Source organism: Podarcis liolepis (genome assembly GCF_965112155.1).
Source record: "Podarcis liolepis genome assembly, chromosome: 7".
Classification (NCBI taxonomy): Eukaryota; Metazoa; Chordata; class Lepidosauria; order Squamata; family Lacertidae; genus Podarcis; species Podarcis liolepis.
In genome coordinates this window covers 35,338,585-35,363,058 of record NC_139561.1, presented here as the reverse complement: position 1 = coordinate 35,363,058, position 24,474 = coordinate 35,338,585, and the positions used below count along the sequence as shown (strand labels likewise).

Genomic DNA, 24,474 nt, shown 5'->3' with positions numbered 1-24,474 from the left:
ATGTGTAACCAACACAAGTAGATTCTTGTTTTCAGTTGTTCAGATCTGGAGTGCCTCATTAGTTCTGTCTTAGTCCTTTGAATTACTTTCTCTAGAAATAATAATTATCTGAAAGCGCTATAGGAAAGTAAGTTAGGAAATAATGTGCTCTTCTCTGTAATTCTAAACTCGTCTAAGATTGTAGTAAATCTGAGTACTGAGTATGCTTCAAAGAAACACACACTTTCAGATTATTCCTCAGCACCTCTCATTACGCTGCTTGTATTGAAAACATTTGTTTATGAATGCTTACAAAGGGCCATTGCTTAGTGGCAGAGGAAATGCTTTGCTTCTACAGGGTCCCAGGCTCAACCCCTGACATTTCCAAGTAGGGCAATGAAAGACTGTTGTCTGAAGGCCTGAAGAGCTATTGACATCCCCTTATATAGACTAAGGGAGGAGGAATTGCAGCCCTCCAGATGTGTAGCTAAAAGAAATGTTCCCAGGTCCAGCTGAAGTGAGGAGATGATTCGTTCTCACCTGCTTAGTGAGCCTGGGTAGGGAAGGCATTCTTGCTCACCTGAAGATACAAGCCCTCTCCAGGTTTCTCCTGCAAGGTCTGACAACCCTGTGATCCACTTCCAAGCAGTGTTGAAATCCTGTAACTTCTTATACCGCAAATGTTCCAGTTGGGGCTGTTTTTCTGCTCCACTTTTCCTAAGACCATATAACACCAGTCCTGAAAGACCTACATTGGCTCCCAGTACATTTCCAAGCACAATTCAAAATGTTGGTGCTGACCTTTAAAGCCCTAAACGGCCTCGGCTCGGCCCAATATGCCTGAAGGAGCGTCTCAACCTCCATCGTTCAGCCTGGACACTGAGATCCAGCGCTGAGGGCCTTCTGGCAGTTTCCTTACTGTGAGAAGCAAAGCTACAGGGAACCAGGCAGATGGTCTTCTTGGTAGTGGTGCCCACCCTGTGGAACACCCTCCCATCAGATGTCAAGGAAATAAACAACTACCTGACTTTTAGAAGACACCTGAAGGCAGCCCTGTTTAGGGAAGTTTTAAATGTTTGAAGTTTTATTCTGTTTAATCTGTTGGGAGCCACCCAGAGTGGCTGGGGAAACCCAGCCAGATGGACGGGATAAAAGTAATAAACAACAACAACAACAACAACAACAAATTATTACTAAGTCATAGTGCATGAGTGCCTCTCTGAGAAGCAGTTACTATTCCCAGGTCACTCAGTGAGCTTCATGGCCAATTGGGGATTTGAACCCTGGTCTCCCAGGCCATGGTCCAACACTTTAACCACTGTATCACACTGGCTCTCTAATATATAAAATCCTACCCATCTGGAGGAGTCCTGTTTAATGACACTTTCCATGCAAGGTGGATCTTGCCCATTGTTTACAACAGCCAGTCCCTGGGAACAGCTGCTAACTTCATGTGAACATTTTTGTTCAATTACGCTTGTCCTGTTCTAACACTCAGTTAACAATGCCCTTTTGCTCTGAGGTTTTGATGCTTCTCTCTATAAGGCAGTTTTTGCTGCGAAACACGTTCACAAAACTGACACCTTTTTTTTTTTTTTGGCTTCACAGCGGCGTGGGGTTTATTTTTGCTTTCTTTCTCCCTTTTTTTTTCTTTTGCTAATTGTCTTGCAGACATTTTAAATAAATATCCTCCATGTTAATGACCAAAGTGAAAAAGACAAAGTATGTAATTTCCCAAATCAATATGAAGAAAGCGAAGAATGACTAATAACACTAATTTCACACTCATTTGCTAATCGGCACGCTCTGCACCCTGTGCCAAAAAGATTTGCTTCTTGTCAGTCAGAATAAAGTGTGCAATTTAGCCAAATTTGCATCCCCTTTGCATAATTTGTTGTTCCACTTCCAAAATGTGGGAGTTTCAGTCGATTTAGAAAGATTTGTCAAGAAGTGAGGATGTCAGAATTAAGCACGGAGGTTCAGAGATGCTCGTTGAAAGGGTGTTAGAACGCCATGCAGAATCCCCTTTCAGAACCTTCACTCTTATAGTTAATTAAGAGATCCTATGAAGGAATCTGCAAATAAGCAGAAGAAATCTGTTTACATAGGAACATAAGAAGAGTTTACATAGGAACATAAGAAGCTGTCACAACAAAAATACATAAATACTGTATATGCAGTAAAAAAGAATGTTTAAAAAGTTAAAAACTGACATCAATTTACCATTGTGGGAGGATGTATTCTTAATTGTCTGCAAAGGCCTGGCAGAATAGAAAAAGTTTTCAGCAGGCATTTCAAAACAGAAACAGAAGGCACCTGCTGAAATTTTATTGGCAGAGTGTTCCACCGAACTGGTCCAACGATGCTAAGGATTCAGCTTATTGTTGTCATCAAGTGAGCCTCACGAACTCGGGGAATGACCAGCGATGCTCCTGCCAATGATCTTGGTGATCAAGCTGGGATAGAAGGGTTCAGGCGGCCCTTCAAGGTACCGATACCCAGAACCTAAGTTATTCAGGACTTTGTAAATTAATACAAGGACCTTGAACCTGGCTCGGTAGTAGATTGTTGTGTCACAATACATACAAGATAATGTAGGAAATGCAAGAAGCGATACAAAATGCAAGAGAAAAGCAAGGCAAATATTTAGCGCAATGGATGTGCCATTTCTCATCCTCAACCACAAATCCACAGCCACACCACTGGCCACCTAAATGAAGCTGGTAGAGCATAGTCTGGGAACCCTTGCCATAGAGGAAAATGGGCTCATCATCTCCCTTGTCTTAAAGGATCATTGCCTGAGCTTCTCTTCTTAGCATTTGGATGAGTTCCTTGGGAAGAAGGGTTGATTGTTAAACCACTCTGAGAATGGTAGCTCTGTGCAGGGAACAAGAGCTTCCCAACCACTGTCAGCACCCTAACATTCTCCATTTACCCAGATTCTTTGGGAGAAGCCACTTTAAATGTATAGTGCAGATCATGTGGCCTGGGTGTTGACAGTATGGAGGTTAGACGGGCCAGTGGTCTGACTCAGAATAAAGCTGCTTTCTCTGATCCTAGATGCAAAGACCAGTAGATCGGGCAACTGTTCTATCTGGTAGAATGCCTTTCCCTTACAAGTATGAAAAGCACTGATGCTGTCATCATCTCAGCGCCAAGTTACAGCTTATCTGTTTTGCACAGGCGTTTTAGGTGTTCTTAAGTGGGTGACTGTTTAGCCTACCCCTGCTGATTTTAGCAGCCTCCATCTGTGTTTATTCCTATCTATCTTCGACAAGCTCATTCTAGTGTCTTGTTGATGTTGTTGTTGTTGTTGTATGAATTTGGCTTTGTAATTTATTTTACATTGTATACCCCACTTGGTACAAATGTTGAATGGTGGGCTGTAAATCTTCTAATCAGAATCATAGAATTGTAGAGTTGGAAGGGACCCCTAAGGCAGAATAGAGTGGTACTATGACTTCCTTTGATCTGGACACTATACTTCTGTTGATGCAGCCTAGGATAGCATTAATTTTTGTTTTGTCTTTTGATCTGCTGCTGCATCACACGGTTGACTTCTGTTAAGCTAGGGGTCTACTAAGACACCTAGATCCTTGCATATATACTGCTGCCCTCCACCCCATATTTCTGCATCTGATTATTCCTGCCTAAGTGTAGAACCTTTGTCCCTAATTAAATTCATTTTGTTAGCTTTGGCCCAGTTCTCTGGTCTGTTAAGGTCATCTTGAATTCTTATTCTATCTTCTGAAGTATTAGCAGCGCTTTCCAGTGTGGTGTCATCTGTACATTTGGTGAGCGCCCCCTAATTCCTACACCCAAGTCATTTATAAAAATGTTCAAAAACACCATCAGGCCCAGGACAGAACCCTGCAGTACCCACTTTCCCCCAGGATGACAAGGAACCATTGGCGAGCGCTCTTTGGGTTCGGTCAGTCAAGCTTCTTCAACCAGCTGGAGCATGTGTGAGGAGGAAAATGTATGAATAACCTAATAGAAGGGAGGAGTTTCAAATGCGTATCAAGCACCCACCCTTGTGAATGGCAAGATTTAGAATCAATCTAGAATGAAAAACAGCACATTGAAGATGAGCGAGAATGATTATGGACTGAGCAAAACTTTTTTTTTGCTACAAATGGGCTGGTGGGCAGGCAGCCTACTCATACCAGCTTCTCTTTCTCGATCTCCCCAGTTCAGTGGTTACTCTAAACCAATTCAGCTCATTTTCAGTAACAAGAGCAGCAGCAACCATTACCTATATTGTGTAGTTGAGCCGTCCGTGATTCCTTAATCATTTTTTGTGCCCTGGCTTGAAAGAATCTCTGTTCATTCCTCTTTAGATGGATTGGGAATTAGTGCCAGTTGGTTGTTTAAGCTCTGGGCATGGAATCCGTGCCAAGACCTGCTGGCAGCTGCGGATACTCATCAACTGGCAAGAATAAACTCTCAGAATGCTCTTTGCAGCTAACACCATGCAACAGAAAGACATCTCCCCCCCCCCCCCAGCTCTACCCTTTTAAAATCAGTCTCCAAAGCTTTATAGATTTCCTCCTTATCCTGTTTGCATATTTGTTGGCTGAAGGCTGATCATTCCACAATAGGTATATGCTAGGAATATCGGTTTATGAACCTCACACAAAAAAGACAAAATTGAAATCCAGACAGTGATATTTTCTCTACCAGGAGAATTGAGAGATTAACAGGGAGAGAGTGTCCATTGATGATAATTTCTTTTCTGAATTGTGGATTCTTGGTTGTGTTGAAGCATCAGCAAAACCGTCTGACTGAGGGGTGTTATTAATTGCGCTAACCTGAAGTTTTTATTTTAGATGCAAAGATTAAACAGATGCAAACCATTCCATGGCAGGGAATCAACTGCATTGATTTATTCTCCCTGGAATTTGCTATTTGAGTGCAAACCTCACCATTTTCCCTGGGCAGTTCCATCAATTGATACAGATGAATATGCATTTCTGATCTTTTGTAAAGTGTTTGAAATAATGTTTATATTTAATTTTCTCCCTCTGCAGAACCCAGAGCTCTGATTTCATAAGACAATGCCCAGGAAAATTAGTACATGTGTTTCAGAATCCAGCAATAACAAGGCTGATGAAGATAAGAACGGGGTCACTGGTTTGACCTATGTGAGTAAAATTGTTGTTAGGGCAGCTATTGCTTTGCTAGTCAGATTAAGTCTGGAATGGTCTGTTAATGTTCTATTAAAGGAAGTTTATGGGTCACAGAATGACTCCTAATAGCTAGGAATCTCTCTCTCCCTCCCTCCCTCCCTCCCTCTCTTTCTCATGAGATGATCAGCTGATCTCAGATAATATGACACCCCTTCACCTGAAATAAGTAAGCAAATGTGTGCCCCCAGGCTGCGTGCCCCAGACTCTCACTATCTTGTTAAAGGGATTCATGCCAGAAATTCAAGCAATTAAAGTGGATTAAAGCATTCCTAGTACAATAAATCCACTTGGGAGAAAACCTGACTTCCTGAGGTTAGAGGAGTGCTGAGCAAATGCTCCAAAAAGCGTGGAATGAACAAATGATTAATAGGAAGATGCAAAAAAACAAACAAAAACAAAAACCCCTGCACTGTTGTATAACCTCTCCTCCATAAACCAAACAGAAAAAAATGCTCAATAAAGGCTGGGCATGGTCTAAATGCTGCATTTGCTTTGTTCAAGCAAATCAGGATGGATGCTCCATAAACAGCTCAGCTGGAGGAGCCCAAACACAGCTGTCCAAAAAGTCAGAGAGAGAAAAAACTGAATGTTTTCAGTTGGAGTTAGCCAGAACTGAAGGTGCAGCCTCCAGGGCTCCACAACTTGCTCCCTGGGGAGGTTGTCCTGCTTTGGATAATCATCCTTTTGCCTCATCTCATGTTCTGCCTGCATATTTGTAAATAAGCAAATGTTAGAAAGACGCCTTAAGTCTCTAGGATATGGGGCTTCAGTACCTGTCATCCCCCAGGCAGCTGCTTGGGGCCATTGCTGATGTTGACATCCAAGGGGCTCCTTAATTCCAGGTCACCTGCAGCTGTGTTTGTGGCCACCTTCTAAGTCCCCCAAAATGTTATGCCCTGGCTCCATGGCTTTGTGGGTTAAACAATGGTCATTGTCCTAAAAACATGCAGTGCCCCAGAACTTCCATCATCCAGGAACTGGGGCAGGTTTCCAGTACTCTTTTACTCAAAGGAAAGTACAGTGGTACCTCGGGTTACAAACGCTTCAGGTTAAATACGCTTCAGGTTACAGACTCCGCTAACCCAGAAATAGTACCTTGGGTTAAGAACTTTGCTTCAGGATGAGAACAGAAATCGTGCTCCAGCAGCACAGCGGCAGCAGGAGGCCCCATTAGCTAAAGTGGTACTTCAGGTTAAGAACAGTTTCAGGTTAAGAACGGACCTCCGGAATGAATTAAGTACTTAACCCGAGGTACCACTGTAATACATTTTATTTATACCCCGCCCTCCCCAGCCAAGACCGGGCTCAGGGCGGCTAACACCAGATAAAACAATTGATTGAAATACAACTTAAAAAACAAGATTAAAATACAACATTAAAATGCAGCCTCATGTCAGCAGAAACTCAAAAACTTTTTTTGGGATGAAAACGTCAAGTCTTCACCAAGGCTAACTATCCAGACTGGTCCTACATGGGCCAGAAAAAAGCCAGGGAAGTCCCCAAGTAGGAGTTCCATCACAGAAGGGAAAAGGAAAAAAGAAAGAGGGGGAGGGGTCAAGTTAATTCCAAGCCAAAAGCCAGGCTGAACACCTCTGTCTTACAGGAAAGAAATCAGACCCTGCAGGGCCCTGGTCTCATGAGGCAGAGCGCTCCACCAGGCCAGAGACAGTGTTGAAAACCACAGGAGGGGAGAGGGCTCCGGTCTTGCTTGTGGGTTTCCCCAGGCACTTTGCTGGCCACTGTGACAACTGGACTAGATGGGCCCAGTCAGTGGTTCTTATGTTAGACTAACACAGAGCATCTCGGTAGACATTTCTGGCTTTTCATCCAACCCCCCCCCCCCCCCGGACAGAATGTTTGGGTTGGTATTTCTTTAACAGGAATCAGCACTGTGGAAGGAACTTTGCATGGATGTCGGAATGTTCTGTGCAGGTTCAGAGTGACCGTTGAGCAGGGCAGTTGGAAAGGGAGAAGCTGGTCTGAGCGGAATGACCGAGACAAAAGCTTCCTTCCAGATGGAAGCGAACTAACATGGCAAGCAAGTGAGAAGAGGGACGGAGGGGAAGCCATATTAGAGCACCAAGAAAAGTCACCTTGAAGAGAAGATGGCAGAGCAAGAAAAGAGATAAGTGCTGAAGCCACTATAGCCAAGGGCAAAGCTAGAGATTACAAGGGTGGGCAATGGGGTTCCCCACTTTGTGAAACATTTGCAGGAGGTTGGCTTAAGCAGAGAGTAGCCTGCCCAATAGTTTTCTGTTTCAAGTCCCTCCAAGTAATTGTATTACCTTTATACAGTTTCTCCTGAATGGACACACTTTTATTTCGGAGCCCACCAGGAGGAAAAATCAGTTCAGGGATGGGAGGTATTTGCAGGGGAGAATTGACTGGGGAGGTTTGACTGCTGCTAAGAAAAGCCTGCTGGATCAGGCCAATGGCCCATCTAGTCCAGCATCCTGTTCTCACAGTGGCCAACCAGGTAGCTGTGGGGAACCCACAAGCAGGACCTGAGCACGAGAGCCCTCTCCCCTCATGTGGTTTTCAGCACAGCATGGAGGCAGAGCAATAGCCATCATGGCTGGTAGCCATGAATTGGTCACTGCCTGCTGTCAGAGCGAGTTCCATACTTCAGCTACGCACTACCTCCAGTCCACCTCTCCTAAGCTCCACCCCCTTTGTGAGAATGACATCCGAAGGGCCATCACACAGGAGGCCATGGATAGTCCTTCAGTCTGGGATTCAACTATCTGAAATGGCTGTCACGTGAAAAATGGAGCATGCTTGTTTTCTGCTGCCCCATTGCGGGGGGACCCGAGCTAACAGATTCAAATGGCAAGAAAGGAGATTCCAGTTAAACATTCGGAAGAACTTTCTGGTGGTAAGAGCTGTTCACCTGTGGAATGGATTCCCTCAGAAGGTGGTGGACTCTCTCTCCTTGAAAGTTTGTAAATAGGGACTGGGTGGCCACCTATCAGGGATTCTTTCAGTGCGATTCCTGCATTTCCAGGATTTGGATTAGATCAGGCTTCCTCAACCTTGGCTCTCCAGATGTTTTGAGACTACAGTTCCCATCATCCCTGACCACTGGTCCTAGCTAGGGTTCATGGGAGTTGTAGGCCAAAAACATCTAGAGGGCTGAGATTGAGGAAGCCTGGATCAGATGATGCTTTGGGTCCCTTCCAACTATGATGCTATGATTCTAATTATACTATCCCAAGGAGCAGAAGCAGTAAGCTGGTTAGGATGGAGCTGCTATGCTGGCTTCCCAACAGGTGGGTAACTGTTTCTTCCTGGTAGGCGGCAAGGTGAGGCGATGGAGAGGATGGTGCAGTGCAAATGCAGGAGCTGAACCAGTCTGGGGCTCCTGGTCACCACTATGTTTATGCTATGTTGACCTCCCACAGTTTTCTCACTCCCTTTGTTACTCCCTTTGTCACTCCCTTTCCAGGTAAGCAACAGTGAGAGCCTTGTGGCCCCAGCTAGTCTGTCAACGCCTGGGCAATCCCCCCATCTGACTTCCATACTCTTTGGGAAGAAAGGATCGTAGCCGAACAGAGCCAATAAATGGTGCCCTGTCAGTTTGGGATCCTTACTTGCTTAAGACCTAACCAACTCTTTCTGCCACCCAAATGAAAATGGTTTCTTGCAGAAGGGCTCTCGGAATTGATAGTTGTGGGTATCTTGCCCCACAGCAATGGGAAACAGAGACCTCCCTTGCTCCAATGATAGGAAAGTCAACTAAGTTTTCAAAAAATAAAAGATAAAGTTGGAAGGCCATGTGGTATGATCCCTGAAGGCACAGGAAACCCAGTGTTACATACACCATCCCTGATAGATGGCCATTGACCTTGTTGTTGTTGTTTAGTCGTGTCCGACTCTTCGTGACCCCATGGACCAGAGCACACCAGGCACTCCTGTCTTCCACTGCCTCCCACAGTTTCGTCAAATTCATGTTAGTGGCTTTGAGAACACTGTCCAACCACCTCGTCCTCTCTCGTCCCTTCTCCTTGTGCCCTCAATCTTTCCCAACAACAGGGTCTTTTCCAGGGAGTCTTCTCTTCTCATGAGGTGGCCAAAGTATTGGAGCCTCAGCTTCAGGATCTGTCCTTCCAGTGAGCACTCAAGGCTGATTTCCTTAAGAATGGATAGGTTTGATCTTCTTGCAGTCCATGGGACTCTCAAGAGTCTCCTCTAGCACCATAATTCAAAAGCATCAATTCTTCAGCGATCAACCTTCTTTATGGTCATCGACCTTAGTCACCTCCTAATGATGGATGGTCCACTACTTCAGAAGCAGCCTGTTCCACTCCCTTTTTTCTTTCTCGTCGTTAAAATAATAGCCTCTATCTCTCTCCCTCTCTTTTTACTTCGAAGAGAAATCTGACCATAAGCGATGAACCATGGGATCTGCAAGCGGGCAAGGTGTATGTGTCGGATTCTTGCTTGAGTCCCGGGTTCAACACAGTCACTGCCAAAAAGTCCTTCCACCAGAAATATTCTCCAAGTTTGGAAACCATGATTCCCATCCGCCTGAAAGCAAGGCAAGTTGTGTGGCATTAGGAAGCTGCCTAACGAGTCAGACCATTGAGTCCATCAAGCTCAGTACTGTCAACACAGGCCGGCAGCAGCTCTCCAGGATTTCAGGCCTTACCTGGAGATGCTGGGGATTGAACCGGGGGGGGGGGGGCGTCTACTGCAAGCAAGGCAGATGCACTACCACTGAACAACATCCCTTCCCACTGGAATGCAAGCCGCTTAACGAAGATTGCTTTGAATAGCATTTGCACCCTCTCGTTCTTCGCTGGAAAAAGGCCAGCAAAAATAAATAAATAAATAAACCTCAAACTTGTGGGTCGGCATAAAACTCTGCACCTTATTTATTTATTTATTTATTTTGAAAGGTGAATTTCTTTTGTGAATTGCTGGGCTGTAAAAATACTCCATCCGTTGAAATGTTAAGGCGTCTCCTTAACACTGATTGATGAGAGACAGACCTTTTGAAAGGATTCTGTTTATGGCTCTCTCTGTTCAATGCACTGTTACCATGATATTGAACAAAAGAAGTCCTATTTTATTCCATTGACGTTTATCCCCCTCCTTTCTATGATAAAACCAGAAACTTCCTGAAGCTAGCAGGTCCAGATCTGGTCATTGCTTGGCGCTCCAGATATACCATTCCGAGTTCTGCCAAAGTCAAGAAATAAATGAATTATAAATAACACATGGGTGTGCATAAAAAAAGGGATGCAGGTGGCGCTGTGGGTTAAATCACAGAGCCTAGGACTTGCCAATCAGAAGGTCAGCGGTTCGAATCCCTGCAAGGGGGTGAGCTCCTGTTGTTCAGTCCCAGCTCCTGCCAACCTAGCAGTTCTAAAGCACGTCAAAGTGCAAGTAGATAAATAGGTACCACTCCAGTGGGAAGGTAAACAGCGTCTCCGTGCACTGCTCTGGTTCGCCAGAAGTGGCTTAGTCATGTTGGCTACATGACCTGGAAGCTGTACGCCGGCTCCCTCTGCCAATAAAGCGAGATGAGCGCCGCAACCCCAGAGTCGGCCATGACTGGACCTAATGGTCAGGGGTCCCTTTACCTGTACCTTATGCATAAAAAAGCCATTTGCAGAAGAGATGGTGACCCTCATTATGTTTCTTGCACTCCAACTCCCATCAGCCTCAGCCAATGGTCAAGGATGATGGGAATTGTAGTCCAACAACATCTGGAGGGCCACACCTTTTCCACCCTTGGTTTTTCATGATCTGGGTCTGCGCTAACAAGCATATTTGCAAATAGAAATATAGGGGAGAAAGAGTATACGTACATATGAATAGTGGAATGATCTACGTAAGCAACAAAAGGATAGCAAATAAGAAGTGCAGACCATTACACCCAATTCTTTTGGGGACCTTCAGCTGGGGTGTGACTTCCCGCATTAAAAAGCAGAAACTTTAACTAATCTTATCGCTTTCAGAGCTACTTCCTTTTGGCCACATTTATTTGTATTTAGCCAATTATTGGTAATAGCTATTGATTTCTTTATGAATTAGTTACGGCACATCTGTGGCAGGTGAAGGTTTGTACATATTTGGTAAGTAGCTATATATAAATAGCTTGTGCTTCATGTTTCCTTTACCTTTATGTTTTCATTAGTTAAGAATGTGTTTAAAATAAATATATATATTTCATGCAGTTACTGGTTTCACTAGATCAACTTCATCAACTTTGTCAAATTAATTAAGCTGAATAGTTTTAAACGGATTTTGAATTAATGTGCAATTAATTGTTACTGTTCTGAATGATGCTTTTCATAGGGTAGAGGGCATTGGGGATACGTTTATGGAACCAAGGGGCTGTGACCCTAGAAAATTTGCAAACCACTCAGTTAGACATTAGGAGAAAACCCATGAGAGTTTTTGAGTTTGGATGGACAAACCGCCTGATGCAGCAGAAGGCAGCTTGCTAGCAATGCAATAGCTTTTTGTTTTATTTTGCTCTCTCCCCTCTCCCGGGCAGGTCAGCTGTGAATCCAATAGACAACGCAGGGCTGCTCTCATTTGCGACATTTTCTTGGCTCTCGTACCTCATGCTCCGAGGATTCAAGCACAAACTCAGCATGGACTCCTTGCCTCCTCTCTCTCCCCTTGATAGCTCAGAACCAAACACCAAAAGGTAGCAGGGTTTTGACACACCGGTACAGTCATACCTCGCGTTACGTTTGCTTCATGTTACGTTCTTTCAGGTTACGTCCCACGGCAACCCGGAAGTACTGGAAAGGTTTACTTCTGGGTTTCGCTGCTCGCGCATGCGCAGAAATACAAAAAGACGCCACACGCATGTGCAGAAGCGCCAAATCGCAACCAATGCATGTGCAGACGCGCCACTGTGGGTTGCGCTCTTTTCATGTTGCGAACGGGCCTTGGGAACGGTTCCCGTTCACAACCAGAGGTACCACTATATATCTAAGAGCTTTTTCTGCATGCAGGGAACGATCATTTGCAGGTCCTCATGCCCATCTCTGCTCTCGAGAACTTGAGTATAATAGGCAGTTCTTAGCTAGGAAATAACACTATTTGCAGCTTCTTGCTCCTCCACTCATATAAAGTTCAGGGGAACAGGATGTAAGGCCACTGTCCGTCCCCCCCCCCCCGATCTTTTGTTGTGCATGCAATGTTATGATCCTGATTTCATCCGGTCTCTCTGCAATTTTTCCGTGCAGAGTCACCTTATGAGCAGGGCTGGTGCCATGACCTGGCATCTGTGAACACCCAAACCCAGGCACCCCAGTAAGGCCTGTTCCTCATTCTTTAGTTCAGGAAGGCTTAACACAGGAATACAAGAAGGGTCCAGCTGCTGCATCAGGCCAAAAAGACCCAGCTGCTCCAGCATCCTGTTCTTACAGTGGCCAGCCAGGTGGGAAGCTTGGAAGTAGGAACCTGAGCACCATGGTGCTCTTCCCACTTGTGATTCCCAGCAAAGTGGCATTCAGAGGACATGCCGCCTCTGAAGGGAAGACCTCTTAGCTAGTAGCCTCTGTATCTGCTCAGAGGTACGGTCTTCCTGCTGCTTCACATATCATTGGAAGGAGGAGCATCATGCGCCAACAAGGAAAGTAGTCATAGCCTTGTGTTCTTCCATCCCTATTTATCTTGTGAACCACTGTGAGATCTTTTGGTATATAAATCCAATATTAATTCATGAATACATGCCATAGAATTGATAGCTCTGTCCTCCATCCATGTTGGCCATCAGCATGGCATCTTTTGCCTTGACACTGGATATTAGAATTCTTAGTGGAGCATTTGCTTCAGCGTTGATACAGGTCAAAATGAGAGCTTATATTTGAGCTGGAGGTGCCTTCTGAACTATCAGCGAGGCCCTGATCTAGGCAGGTGCCTACATATGCCTCCCCCTTCCTCCCAAGTAGTATCACTCATGCCTGAACTTCCTCCCTGGCTCACTGTCCCCTTTACTCCTATGACCCCAGAGGCAGGGGCGTAGGAAGGGGTGTGTGGTGGAGGCGGCACGCCCCGGGTGTCATCCCGGAGGGGGGGTGACAAAATCCCCCCTGGCCTGATCGTGCCACCACACTGTGATAAACCCTCTGCCAGGAGGATAGTCCCCGCCTGGCACAGAGCCGTTACCTTCGGCCATGGGGTGGCTTCTCACGCTGCACCCCTCAGAAGCGCAAGAGGAAAGGGGACCTCTCTGAGGGAAAAGCAGCCCAGCAAAGCTGCTCCATCCATCCCTCGCTCCCTCCCTCAGCCCGGCAATACAGAAGCCGGCTCCACCGTCCTTCCTGCCAGTTAAGAAGACAGAGGAAGAGGCAAAGAATTCAGTCAGGTGTCCTAGGCACTTCGCTGGGCAGCATCTCCCTCAGCGCAGCTCTTGCCTCAACCGCTAAAAACACACACACATTAGCAGCAACCCCAAACACACACACACACAGAAAAAGTTTTTATTGTTGTTGGTGTGACATTGCGGCCCCAAATGAGCACAGAAAAAATTTGAGCAGGGCAAAAGTCTCCGCTCCTGAGGAGCTTACAGTGTAAATGTGTCTTTGGAGAGATGAAGGTGAGCGGTAAGCGGCATTTCACTTTAAAATGTGTGTGCCCGCATACCTGGAAGCCCATTAAATGTGTGGAATTTGTTTTTAGCTAGCAGCAGCACTTTTAACATGCTCAGAATAACTAACTTGTGCAAGGAATTACTCCCGTAGAATTGCAAAGGTCATCTGTTCAGCACTGACTTTGTAGCTAGCCATAAGAAGTGGGTCTCTTCCAACCAGCTTGTGAGTGGAGGACATGTGCAGTGCTGTTGTTTGCCTTTGACAGATTGCAACACCTTTGGGAAGAAGAGCTGGCCAAAGTCGGTCCCAATAAAGCTTCCTTACGCAGAGTGGTGTTTAAATTTCAAAGGACCCGGATTCTGGTAGACATATCGGCTAACATCATTTCAGTTATTATTGGTGCTTTGGGCCCGGTGAGTAGCATGGAAACACAATTTATAAACACGCTTGAAATGTGTGTTTTGAAGGTGGGTGGGGGGATTGTCGGGCGGCATTCGCCAACCTGGCTCTCTCCAGATGTGTTTGAACTGCTGCTCCCATCATCCTCGGCCAGCATACCTTCCATTTGGCAGATTATCTCCCCACCCTGAAAAGTAACCGAGAAACTCTTTTGCAGACAGTGATCATCCACAACATCCTGGCGCACAGTGAAGACGACTCCTGGGACGTCATCCATGGGATTGGCCTCTGCATAGCCCTTTTCATCACAGAGTTTTCCAAAGTCTTCTTCTGGTCAATGGCCTGGGCCATCAACTACCGCACCGCTATCCGATTAAAAGTTGCCGTGTCGACCCTGACATTTGAGAAGCTGCTGTCATTTAAGACTTTGGCACGCATCTCTGTCAGCGAAGTAAGTTGGCTTTATTTTATCTGTAGCTCACCTTTCCTCCAAGGAGCTGAAGGTGGTGGACATGGTTATCTTCCTCCCATTTTTAAAATCCTCACAACAACCCCACAAGGTAGGTTACAATGAGGGATGGTGACTGCCCAAGGTCAGCAAGCAAGTTTCATGGCTAAGCAGGCATTTGAACACTGCTCTTCTAGCACTCTGGCCACATACATTCAGGGGTGAGGAATCTCAGACATGAGGACCATATATGGTCCACCAGGCCACACCCCTCTCCTCAGGCCACACCCCCTCTCCTCAGGCCACACCGTCCACTGCTCCTGCTGCACACTCTCCTCTATCTGGAATGCTCCCTTGAAATGTGATAATGCCTCTTGCATGCCTAGGTGGAGTGTGTGTATATATATAGAAACCGGAATGACTAGCATGTAACTTCCTGTCAAATTCATTGCCCCACCCATTTTCCCTCTGTCCCCACCCACTACAGCCATACAGCCCTTAAAATATTTCTCATGTGGGAACATGGCCTTCCAGCTGAAAATATTTCCTTCCCCCTGCTCTCATTAACTTACCTCCTAGGAGGCATTTGATTGGTAAAACTTCTTTGATGAAAGGTTTAGAAAGGATTGTTCTGATCACTGGACAGGGGTGCCGGCTATAGAGGGCCCTGAGGGCCACGAGCACACACAAAAATTTTGTTGAGGGATGTTCAGTACCCACACTGCAGGACCCCCAATGTCACTTCCGGTGCCTCGCGAAGCACTGGAAGTCACGCCCGAGGCCTCTTGAGACCTCAAAGATGCTGCCCGAGGCCTTGCAAGACCTCAGAATCCGACTTCCAGTGCCACCTAAAGTCAGGTTCTGAGGCATGACATCATGACGTCACGTCACATGTGCTGGGCACCTACTGCATTGGCCCAAATATAAGCCACACTTTCCCTCCAAATTCTGACAGCTAAAAGTTAAAGTGTGGCTTATATTCACGACCTTCCCTTTCCCCCAACAGCTCCGTGGAGGCTAAGGAGCAGCAGGTGGGCTGCACGCCATTGCCCCATGCTCCCAGGCTGCTCTCTGGGGAGGGGGGAGTCGCACCGCTTTGCTGGCCATCGGGAGGAAAGGGAAGGCCACCGGCAAAGCGGTGTGGCTCCTCCCCCCAGGGAACAGCCTGGGAGCACGGGGCAATGGTGTACAGCCCTCCCACTGCTCCTAAGCCTCCCTCAAGCCGCTGGAAAGAGGGAAGGGAAGGAGGATGCTGGCGGACCGGGGGTGCGGGAAAATGTCTTTTTTTCTCCCCACCCCTTGAATTTTGAAATTGCGGGTTATTTGTAAGTGCAGTTTATATTCGGGCCAATACAGTATAACCTGGGGCCCAAGTTGGCATCCCTGTCACTGGATAAGGCTATGAGTGACTGCAAGTCATGATGGACCAGATGTTTCCTCCAGGTCTAGAGCCAGCTATTGGTGGGGGACAACAGTGGGAGAGGGCCATTGCCCTCCTGTCCTACTTGCAGACTTCTGTTTAGTCCTGCTGGGCAGCAGAACGCTGGACTAGGTAGGCCTTCAGGAAGATCCAGAACAGCAGGCTGGCATTAAAAACCAGGTGGTTATACATCAGCCGATTCCGGTGTTATACATGCCTTGACAATGAATTGAAAACCTTTGATTACAAGATCACTTCTGACTAGAGACAGACAAATCTGTCGACTTTGATTCTCTGAGTTTCTAATTTTTCCAGTCTGCATTTCCACAACACTCTTCTAATTTTTTTAACGCCCTCATGAAAACTTGACATATTAGTGCAAATTTATCTTAACAGATGTAAGCAGTTTAAACTAATAACACACATTTTTGCAAGCCATTTCCTCAAGATAATGCATTTTTTGTATCTTTTTATTAGTGTGAGATATCTGTGCACATGTCCCTTTAGTATATGCATTTTGGTACACATTACACGTACAGGAGAACTTCATTGCAAAATTCAGAAAAGTGGAAACTTCAAGGATGGCTCGCACATTGTTTAAGAAAGTACAAATTTAGTAGGTTCGTCTTTAAATGTGAACCAAACTGAATTTCTCCCTCATTCTTCCTTCTGACTAGTTGGTCACAGCATCACTCTTGGTTCCTTTGTATCTTTCAGATGATCAATTTGCTAAGCAATGACGGCTATCGAGTATTTGACGCTGCTTTAGTTTGTCCCCTGCCGCTTGCCGTACCTCTGCTGATGATCATCGGCACAATCTATTCCTGCATCATCCTTGGTCCCACGGCACTCCTAGGGCTGGTTCTTTATATTATATTCATACCTGTACAGGTAACACAGTTATGTCCTACACAATCATGGTACTATTAAGTGGGAAGAAACTCCAATGAAAACCCTCATTATTACATATTTTTTACATGGCTGTTTATCTGTATATATTTGAAAATTTTATATATGAATGTTTTATGATCGCCTATATTTGTAATGCCTAATAAAGGTTTGGCGAAGTAAGTTTATGTCAATAACTGTTTTAGAAAAAAGGTCCCTAGAGAAGGTCCCTCTAGACGGGTGGGCATTTTTGGTGGGTATATTCTGCAACATGTCATTGGCATTCACACCATACATTTAATAATAATAATATTATAATAATTTATTATTTATACCCCGCCCATCTGGCTGGGTTTCCCCAGCCACTCTGGGCGGCTTCCAAAAGAATATTAAAATACTGTGATACATCAAACATTAAAAGCTTCCCTAAACAGGGCTGCCTTCAGATGTCTTCTAAAAGTCTGGTAGTTGTTGTTCTCTTTGACATCTGGTGGGAGGGCATTCCACAGGGCGGGCACCACTACCGAGAAGGCCCTCTGCCTGGTTCCCTGTAACTTGGCTTCTCGCAGTGAGGGAACCGCCAGAAGGCCCTCGGCGCTGGACCTCAGTGTCCGGGTAGAATGATGGGGGTGGAGACGCTCCTTCAGGTATACTGGACTGAGGCCATTTAGGCACTCTGGTCCTGCTTTAAACAGTCATGACTTCCTCCAAAGAATCCTGGGAGCTGAAGTTTGTTACAGGTGCTGAGAGTTGTTAGGAGAACCCCTCTCTTCCCCTCTTAGAGCTACCATTTCCCAGAGTTCCCTCAGAAGAGGATGCATAGTTAAACCACTCTGGGAACAGCCGCTCCGGGAGGGGAGTAGAGGGGTCTCCTAACAACTCTTTTGTTAAGTACCCTTAACAAAGGACAGCTCCCAGAATCCTTTAGGATAAGCCACGGCCATTTAAAGTGGTGCTTTAAATGCCTAGCGTGTCAATACGGCCCCTGATGCAATAATAGTGGTAGATTTATCCCTGGGCATCTGCACACCACTCCCCTTTATTAGTTGTTCTGTGATGCTTCCCCTGGGGCGTCACCCTTGTGCTATAGTACAGTGTTTCCCAACCTTGGGCCTCCAGCTGTTTTTGGACTACAACTCCCATCATCCCTAGCTAGCAAGACCAGTGGTCAGGGATGATGGGAATTGTAGTTCAAAAACAGCTGGCGGCTATAGTACAACATTCATACAGCACAGCCTGGAACATTGGTAGTGTGAAGTGTCACAGGATTTCAGCAGGAAGCTACAGGAGTGGATATGAAGCGGTATGTCCTTCTCAAAACTTTTTCAGGTGCAAACAGGGCTGAAAGCAAGATCGTGTGTAATGGTCCCCATACCATCATGAGCCCAAATAATTCTGAACGCATCGTGTCTGGACGGGCCCATAGTCTATTCACTGGATGACACTGGACTTATTTGTACTCACCACTGTCATGTTCTTGTTGAGGGTCAGGAAGTTGAACAAGAACTTTCTGACTGGTGTGTCCTCTAAGCCAGAGGTTCCCAATTTTTTTCCCCAGGCCACAGCCCCCTTGGTTCCATAAACCCATTCCTCTGTGTGCCCTACTCAGCCCTACAAAAAGCATTATTCAGAACAGTGGTTTGCACTGCACACTAAGAAAGATAATGGCACAATAAAGTTCATAACCGTAACAATCAATTGCACATTTATTCAAAATCTAGTTAAAACTACAGTGGAACCTCGGGTTGCGAACGTGATCCGTGAAGGAGGCACGTTCGCAACCCACAGCATTCACAACCCACAGCGCCGCGTCTGCGCACGTGTGGGTCACAATTTGGCGCTTCTGCGCATGCGCAAAGGCTGATTGCCGAAACCCAGAAGTTCTGGTACTTCTGGGTTCGGCTCGGTGTGCAATCCAAAAATGAGTAACCTGAAGCATCCGTAACCTGAGGTACCACTATATTTAGTTTAATTGATTCAACAAAATTGATGAACTTGATCCAGTCATACAAGCTTTTCAAAGTCTGATAGTAATTTAAACCCCCAGCGTCCCCTGCCACCCTCTTGCCTCATAGTCCCTGCCCACGTAATCCCACTGCCCTTTAGGGGCACTACCGGGCTACTTCGTAGGGGGAGAGGCACCTTCTCTGCAAAGCGTGTGCTCTACCACTGAGCTACTTGGACCTTCCCCAACACTGAAAGGGCTTTAAAAAAAAACAAAAAACAGGCCTGTTAGTATTTGTCTCTTATATTGTTTGCTCTCTTCGCATTTTGCCTATTTGCTGTAGATGCTCATAGCCAAGATAACATCTGTATTCCGAAGAGCCGCCATTCTGAAGACGGATAAGCGTGTGCGAGTAATGTCTGAGATTTTAACATGCATCAAGCTGATTAAAATGTATGCTTGGGAGAAATCTTTTGCGAATACCATCAAAGGTATGGGGCACGGCGGGGGAAGAGTTCTTTTGCATCTCAGCTGAGTTCCTTAAGTGGATTGTTGCCTGCAATTGTCTTTGTTTCAGTGGTCATCCGAGATTATAATTTGCAAAATAGCATTCCATTGTCTAGAACAAGTGGTGTGGCCAAAAGTGGATGTCGCCGCTGCACACCTGCCATGTGGCAAGTACAAGCCCACAGCCCTCCTTCTCAGCTGATCCATGCAGGTCCGCATGGGAGGGGCATTATATACAAATGACGACAGCCAATGTTCAGATGCCCCACAGTGAAATATGCCACTATTTGGAATTATTAGTAGCTCTTCAGCTTCAAGGGAGAATATAGGATCCCCAAGGAGAACATCCTGATACCTAAAGACAGAACAAAGCTTTAAAAAGGACAGGTCACAAGCCTCCAATCCCAATAATTATTCTTCCCAGGGATTGTGAATGCGGCAACCTGAATTTGTACCTTTTCAGTAGGTTTGCTTTTCGTTCAGTTCTCTCTACTGTATTTCTTATATGTTATCAAATTATATGTTTTTGATAAAATAAATGCAGATAAATACATTTCAAAATATGACTTTCAAACTGATGACTGGGGAAGGAGTGATCTGCTTCCCCATGAGGGCACCTAGGCTTGGAAAAGGGGTTTAAACCCATTCAACCTAGCTCTGTTAGCGGAAGGGTTACCACTGCCTCCAAAATCAGTGGGGTCTTGTCATTTGCTTGCAGTGGGGTAGCTCATCTAGGGTATTGGCATTCCTAGCCTAGAAGGTTCTGTGGTTTACCACTTTGCTAAAATCATAACAGCTTGATATATGTATTTTGCACTCCCCAGGCACCAGAAAAAAGGAAAGGATAATGCTGGAAAAAGCCGGATATGTACAGAGCGTGAATTCTGCCCTAACTCCAATCGTGTCCACCACGGCGATTGTCTTGACATTCACCTTCCACATTCTTCTGAAGCAAGAGCTAACAGCCTCTGTTGTAAGGCTTAGCCCCAATTTACATTTTGTCAATGATCATTTTGTCAGTTTCATATTTTGACCCTGATGATGTTGACATTACTTTTCTGCCACCCTAAAACTTAGGGTCAAACTAACATTATTCCAGCTTTGTATGTGGTTACTCACCTGTTCACCATGTGGTTCACCATGGATGACCAGACATTCTGTGATGGTGAGTGCATTGCATTCCTTGGAGGTAAGAGTGAGAAGGTCAGTGGAGGAAAAGTAGATCATCCCTTGTCTACCAGCCTGCTTTGTTTCCATGCTAGATGTGGAAGAAGGGAAGTCTCTTCATCCACAACCTGCACACAAAACAAGCATGGGGGGTAGAGATGAGAAAGATCACTCCATCCCTCCTCCAGTAGTCCACTTGATCGAATGCCTTTTAAAAAAAATATAACCCCTCCCCAACATTCTAAGAGGTTAGCTGGAAACCTCGTAGAGGGGGGCACACAGAGAAGGACCTCGGATGCTGATTGTAGGGTCTGGGTAAGTTCATACCTGGAAAGGCAGCCCTTGGAAACCTTGGGGTATTGGGGTCCTGTGTTGTGCAAGGCTTTATAGGTCAAAACCAGTATTTGGAGTTGGTCCTTTTGTCTACATACCTGTGCTGATGAGCTGGATTTCTGGTTTACCTCCTTCCACAGCAAATTCAGAAGGGCCATAGATCAGTGGTAGGCACCTGGTTTGTATGCAGAATTATTATTATTATTAAGAATACCATGCCCATCTGGCTGGATTTCTGCAGCCATTCTGGGCAGCTTACAGCATAAACAGAATGTCTCAGATCCAATCCCTGGCATCTCCAGGTTGTGCTGGGAACTTCCTCTGTCTGAAATACTGACAAGCCACTGCTGCTCAGTGTAGACAGAGCTAGATGGACCAAACGGTCTGACTCAGTAGGCAACTTCCTATGTTCCTATGAGAGCTGCTGCTAGTCCCTGTAAACAATACTAAGCTAGACGGACGAGCACTTTGACGATAAGTATAATGCATCTCCTTATGTTCTATATGGCAAAAGAGCTGGAGAAGGAGTGGGAACAGGGGAAACTGTGTCTCCCAAGCCTCCATCAGAGAAATTCAGTGCAGCATCAAAATTCATATTGCAACCTGGCAGCTTTAGTCCATGTTGCCATTGTCAAGGTGGTGTAGCGGTTGGAATGTTGGGCTCGGACTGCAGGGAGCGAGGTTTAAAGTCCCAGTCTGCCATGATACCAGCTGCCTTTTAACTCCTTTCCCTTTTCAGGCCTTCAGCATGATTGCTATGTTTAACGTCATGAGGTTTTCACTTGCCATTCTGCCGTTTTCTGTGAAAGCCTTTGCGGAAGCAAATGTCGCTATTAAAAGAATGGAGGTAAAACAACAACAACACAAATGTTTTAGGTTTGTTCAGCGGGAGCATGAGAAACAATGGCCTAGGCTGAGGTTCCTGGGCTGGACCACACTTTTGCTGTAGCAATATGCACTTTAATCTATTATTACACCGGAGGCTGCTTGCTGGGGAAATTACAGGAAACTGTACAAGTAATTTCACTCTGTTCATAACCCTTTGCTCTTGATCTTTTTTTTTTTTTTTAATTATGTTAGTTCTGACATTCAGGCTAGTTCCCAGAGTTTATTTATCCAGTGACTAGACACACAGCTTCTGGACATCCCATTTTACTCCAAGCATACCTCTGCCACAATCACATAAGGAGTTAATTCTGTGCATTACTTTATTGGGTGCCATCCTTGACCCTGCCTTTCTCCTTTTTTTTTCCTTTAGAAAATTCTGCTCACCAAAACTCCTCCTGCCTATGTGATGGCACTGGAGGACCCCCGGAATGCTGTCGTCCTGAAAAACGCCACTTTGTCCTGGGTGAATTTGCCTAGTGAAAGCAGCACTAGAAGTAATAAGGAGAATGTCCTGAAAGTGAAAAGTGCACGCAAGCCCCAATCCACGACTGGAGTCGCCACGTCTCACTCTCAGATATCAAGTTCTGGGAAGGAGTGCAGTAGTAGCAATGTCCTGTCCAACATCAGTTTTATGGTGAAGAAAGTAGGTATACCTGAACGATAATTTGCAGAAGAGTAATCATGTTAAGTCCAGCAAGGAAGAGCCGTGTGGCACCTTGAAGACTGACACGTTTCTATGGCATAAGCTTTTGTGGGCTGGTGTCCGTCAGATGTATGAAATGTTACCCCGAGTTGCTGATACATGCACAGAACACAGGTTATACCCAGTGCTATCTTTACTCAAAGCAGACCCATTGAAATTGATGGGCATGACTAACTTAGGTAGATTAGTTTCAGTGGGTCTACTCTGATTAAATCTTAGTTGGCTATGGCCCATGGTTGGGTGAGGGAACGGTAAAAATTCGAGATCAGAGGGAGATTAAAGTGTCATCTGCACTGTATATCTATTGCATCCCATTGAACAGTCATAGCTTCTCCCAAGGAAAACAGAAAACAAGGACCAAAAGAATTGTTTCTCACAGGAAGGAAACAAATCACAGATTTCTCATGTCTTACACACAATTTATGCATAAGGTTTTAGACACGGCGATGTTATTGATGGGCCTTTCTCTGAAAGTCTAGTTTTCATGGATGTCAGAACTTAATGGGCCAGTGTTATCCATGATGCAGAAAATAGTATGTCCCAGAATCCTTTGGGAAAAGCCATGACTATTTAAAATGGTATAATACTGCTTTAAATATATAGTACAGATGGGGCCTAGATCAGGCATCCCCAAACTCAGCCCTCTAGATGTTTTGGAACTACAGTTCCCATCATCCCTGACCACTGGTCCTGTTAGCTAGGGATGATGGGAGTTGTAGTCCCAAAACATCTGGAGGGCCAAGTTTGGGGATGCCTGGCCTAGATGAAGTAAAGTAGACAGTGATAGCCAGTGCTTTTTTCTGGGAGGACGCAGGGGTACACATACCCCTAAACATTTTGTGAATCTTTGTACTTTTGTCCATTCACTGTATTTATTTTCCCCAATTTGAACTATAAAATGGTAATTTTCTTGAGTCAAAATGAGAGTACCCCTAAACATTTTTTTTTAGAAAAAAGCACTGGTGATAGCTATGCACTTAACTGGGGTAATTCATTCTATTTCTAATAAATATTTTCTAACATTTCTTTCTGACTTCGATGTGTTATGGTTAAGAGTTAAGCAATCACTCTGTGCATGTTCATGTGGCATACTAGTTGGGAAAAAATGCACAATTGCTGTTTCAAAATAAATTTTCTTCGTAGGGCAAGGTTTTAGGGATTTGCGGACACGTTGGAAGTGGAAAGAGCTCGATCATGTCAGCGATATTGGGGCAGGTATGCTACCTTTTAAACATTTTGCAGAAAACGCACACTATCTAGTGGAGTTGCTTGTAATGTTGTACATTTTTCTGTATTAAATTATTCTGTGGTTGTATTGGTCGAATAAGAATATCAACCTCAGCACTTGCAAAGTACAGGCGTCATGTGTTGTGCAGTGTCTAAAGTGTCAGCCTAGGACCTGTGAGATCAGGGTTCAAAACTCCACGCAGCTTCTGGCAATAGGCAGGGAGTTCCAAAATGTAGGTGTTGCCACACTAAAATACTGATTTGTTACAAGTGAAGAACAAGTATCCCATGGCACCTGTAACAGTGCAAGTTCCACAGAATGGAGTGGCCGAATGGGCACATAGAGGGTAAGGGAAAGGTAACATGTTGGTAACAACCAGTGCAGATCTCTGAGAGAAGTGTTACATGTCAGCAACCATGCTACAACATTGTATTATTATTATTATTATTATTATTATTATTATTATTATTATTATTATTACCCCACCCATCTGTCTGGGTTTCCCCAGCCACTCTGGGCGGCTCCAACAGAATATTAAAATCACAATAAAACACCAAACATTAAAAACTTCCCTAAACAGGTCTGCCTTCAGATGTCTTCTAAAAGTCAGATAATTGTTTATTTCCTTGACATCTGATGGGCGGGTGTTCCACAGGGTGGGCACCACTACCAAGAGGACCATCTGCCTGGCTCCCTGGAACCTCAATTCTCACAGTGAGGGAACCACCAGAAGGCCCTCGGTGCTGGACCTCAGTGTTTGGGCTGAATGATGGGGGTGGAGATGCTCCTTCGGGTATACTGGGCCATTTAGGGTTGAAAGGT

General features: G+C 45.3%; 1 protein-coding gene across 4 annotated transcripts in view; it reads left to right on the top strand.

Annotated features, from left to right (window-relative positions):
• Window positions 1-7,105: 7,105 nt before the first annotated feature.
• LOC310711528 (ATP-binding cassette sub-family C member 12-like) overlaps window positions 7,106-24,474 on the top strand; it is a 61,306-nt gene continuing 43,937 nt past the window's right edge. For 3 of the 4 annotated variants that reach the window (XR_014528523.1, XR_014528524.1, XM_083513498.1), the window contains exons 1-11: window positions 7,106-7,293; window positions 9,533-9,706; window positions 11,674-11,829; window positions 13,992-14,139; window positions 14,343-14,576; window positions 16,711-16,884; window positions 19,170-19,317; window positions 20,158-20,306; window positions 21,573-21,680; window positions 22,092-22,364; window positions 23,568-23,639. Coding sequence is in view for 2 of the 4 variants with exons in the window: in XM_083513498.1 (XP_083369624.1) it covers window positions 7,274-7,293; window positions 9,533-9,706; window positions 11,674-11,829; window positions 13,992-14,139; window positions 14,343-14,576; window positions 16,711-16,884; window positions 19,170-19,317; window positions 20,158-20,306; window positions 21,573-21,680; window positions 22,092-22,364; window positions 23,568-23,639 (1,656 nt within the window). In the remaining 2 variants the exon portion in view is untranslated. The remainder of the gene's footprint in view (window positions 7,294-9,532; window positions 9,707-11,673; window positions 11,830-13,991; window positions 14,140-14,342; window positions 14,577-16,710; window positions 16,885-19,169; window positions 19,318-20,157; window positions 20,307-21,572; window positions 21,681-22,091; window positions 22,365-23,567; window positions 23,640-24,474) is intronic. The other variant, XM_083513499.1, reaches the window with a different exon arrangement.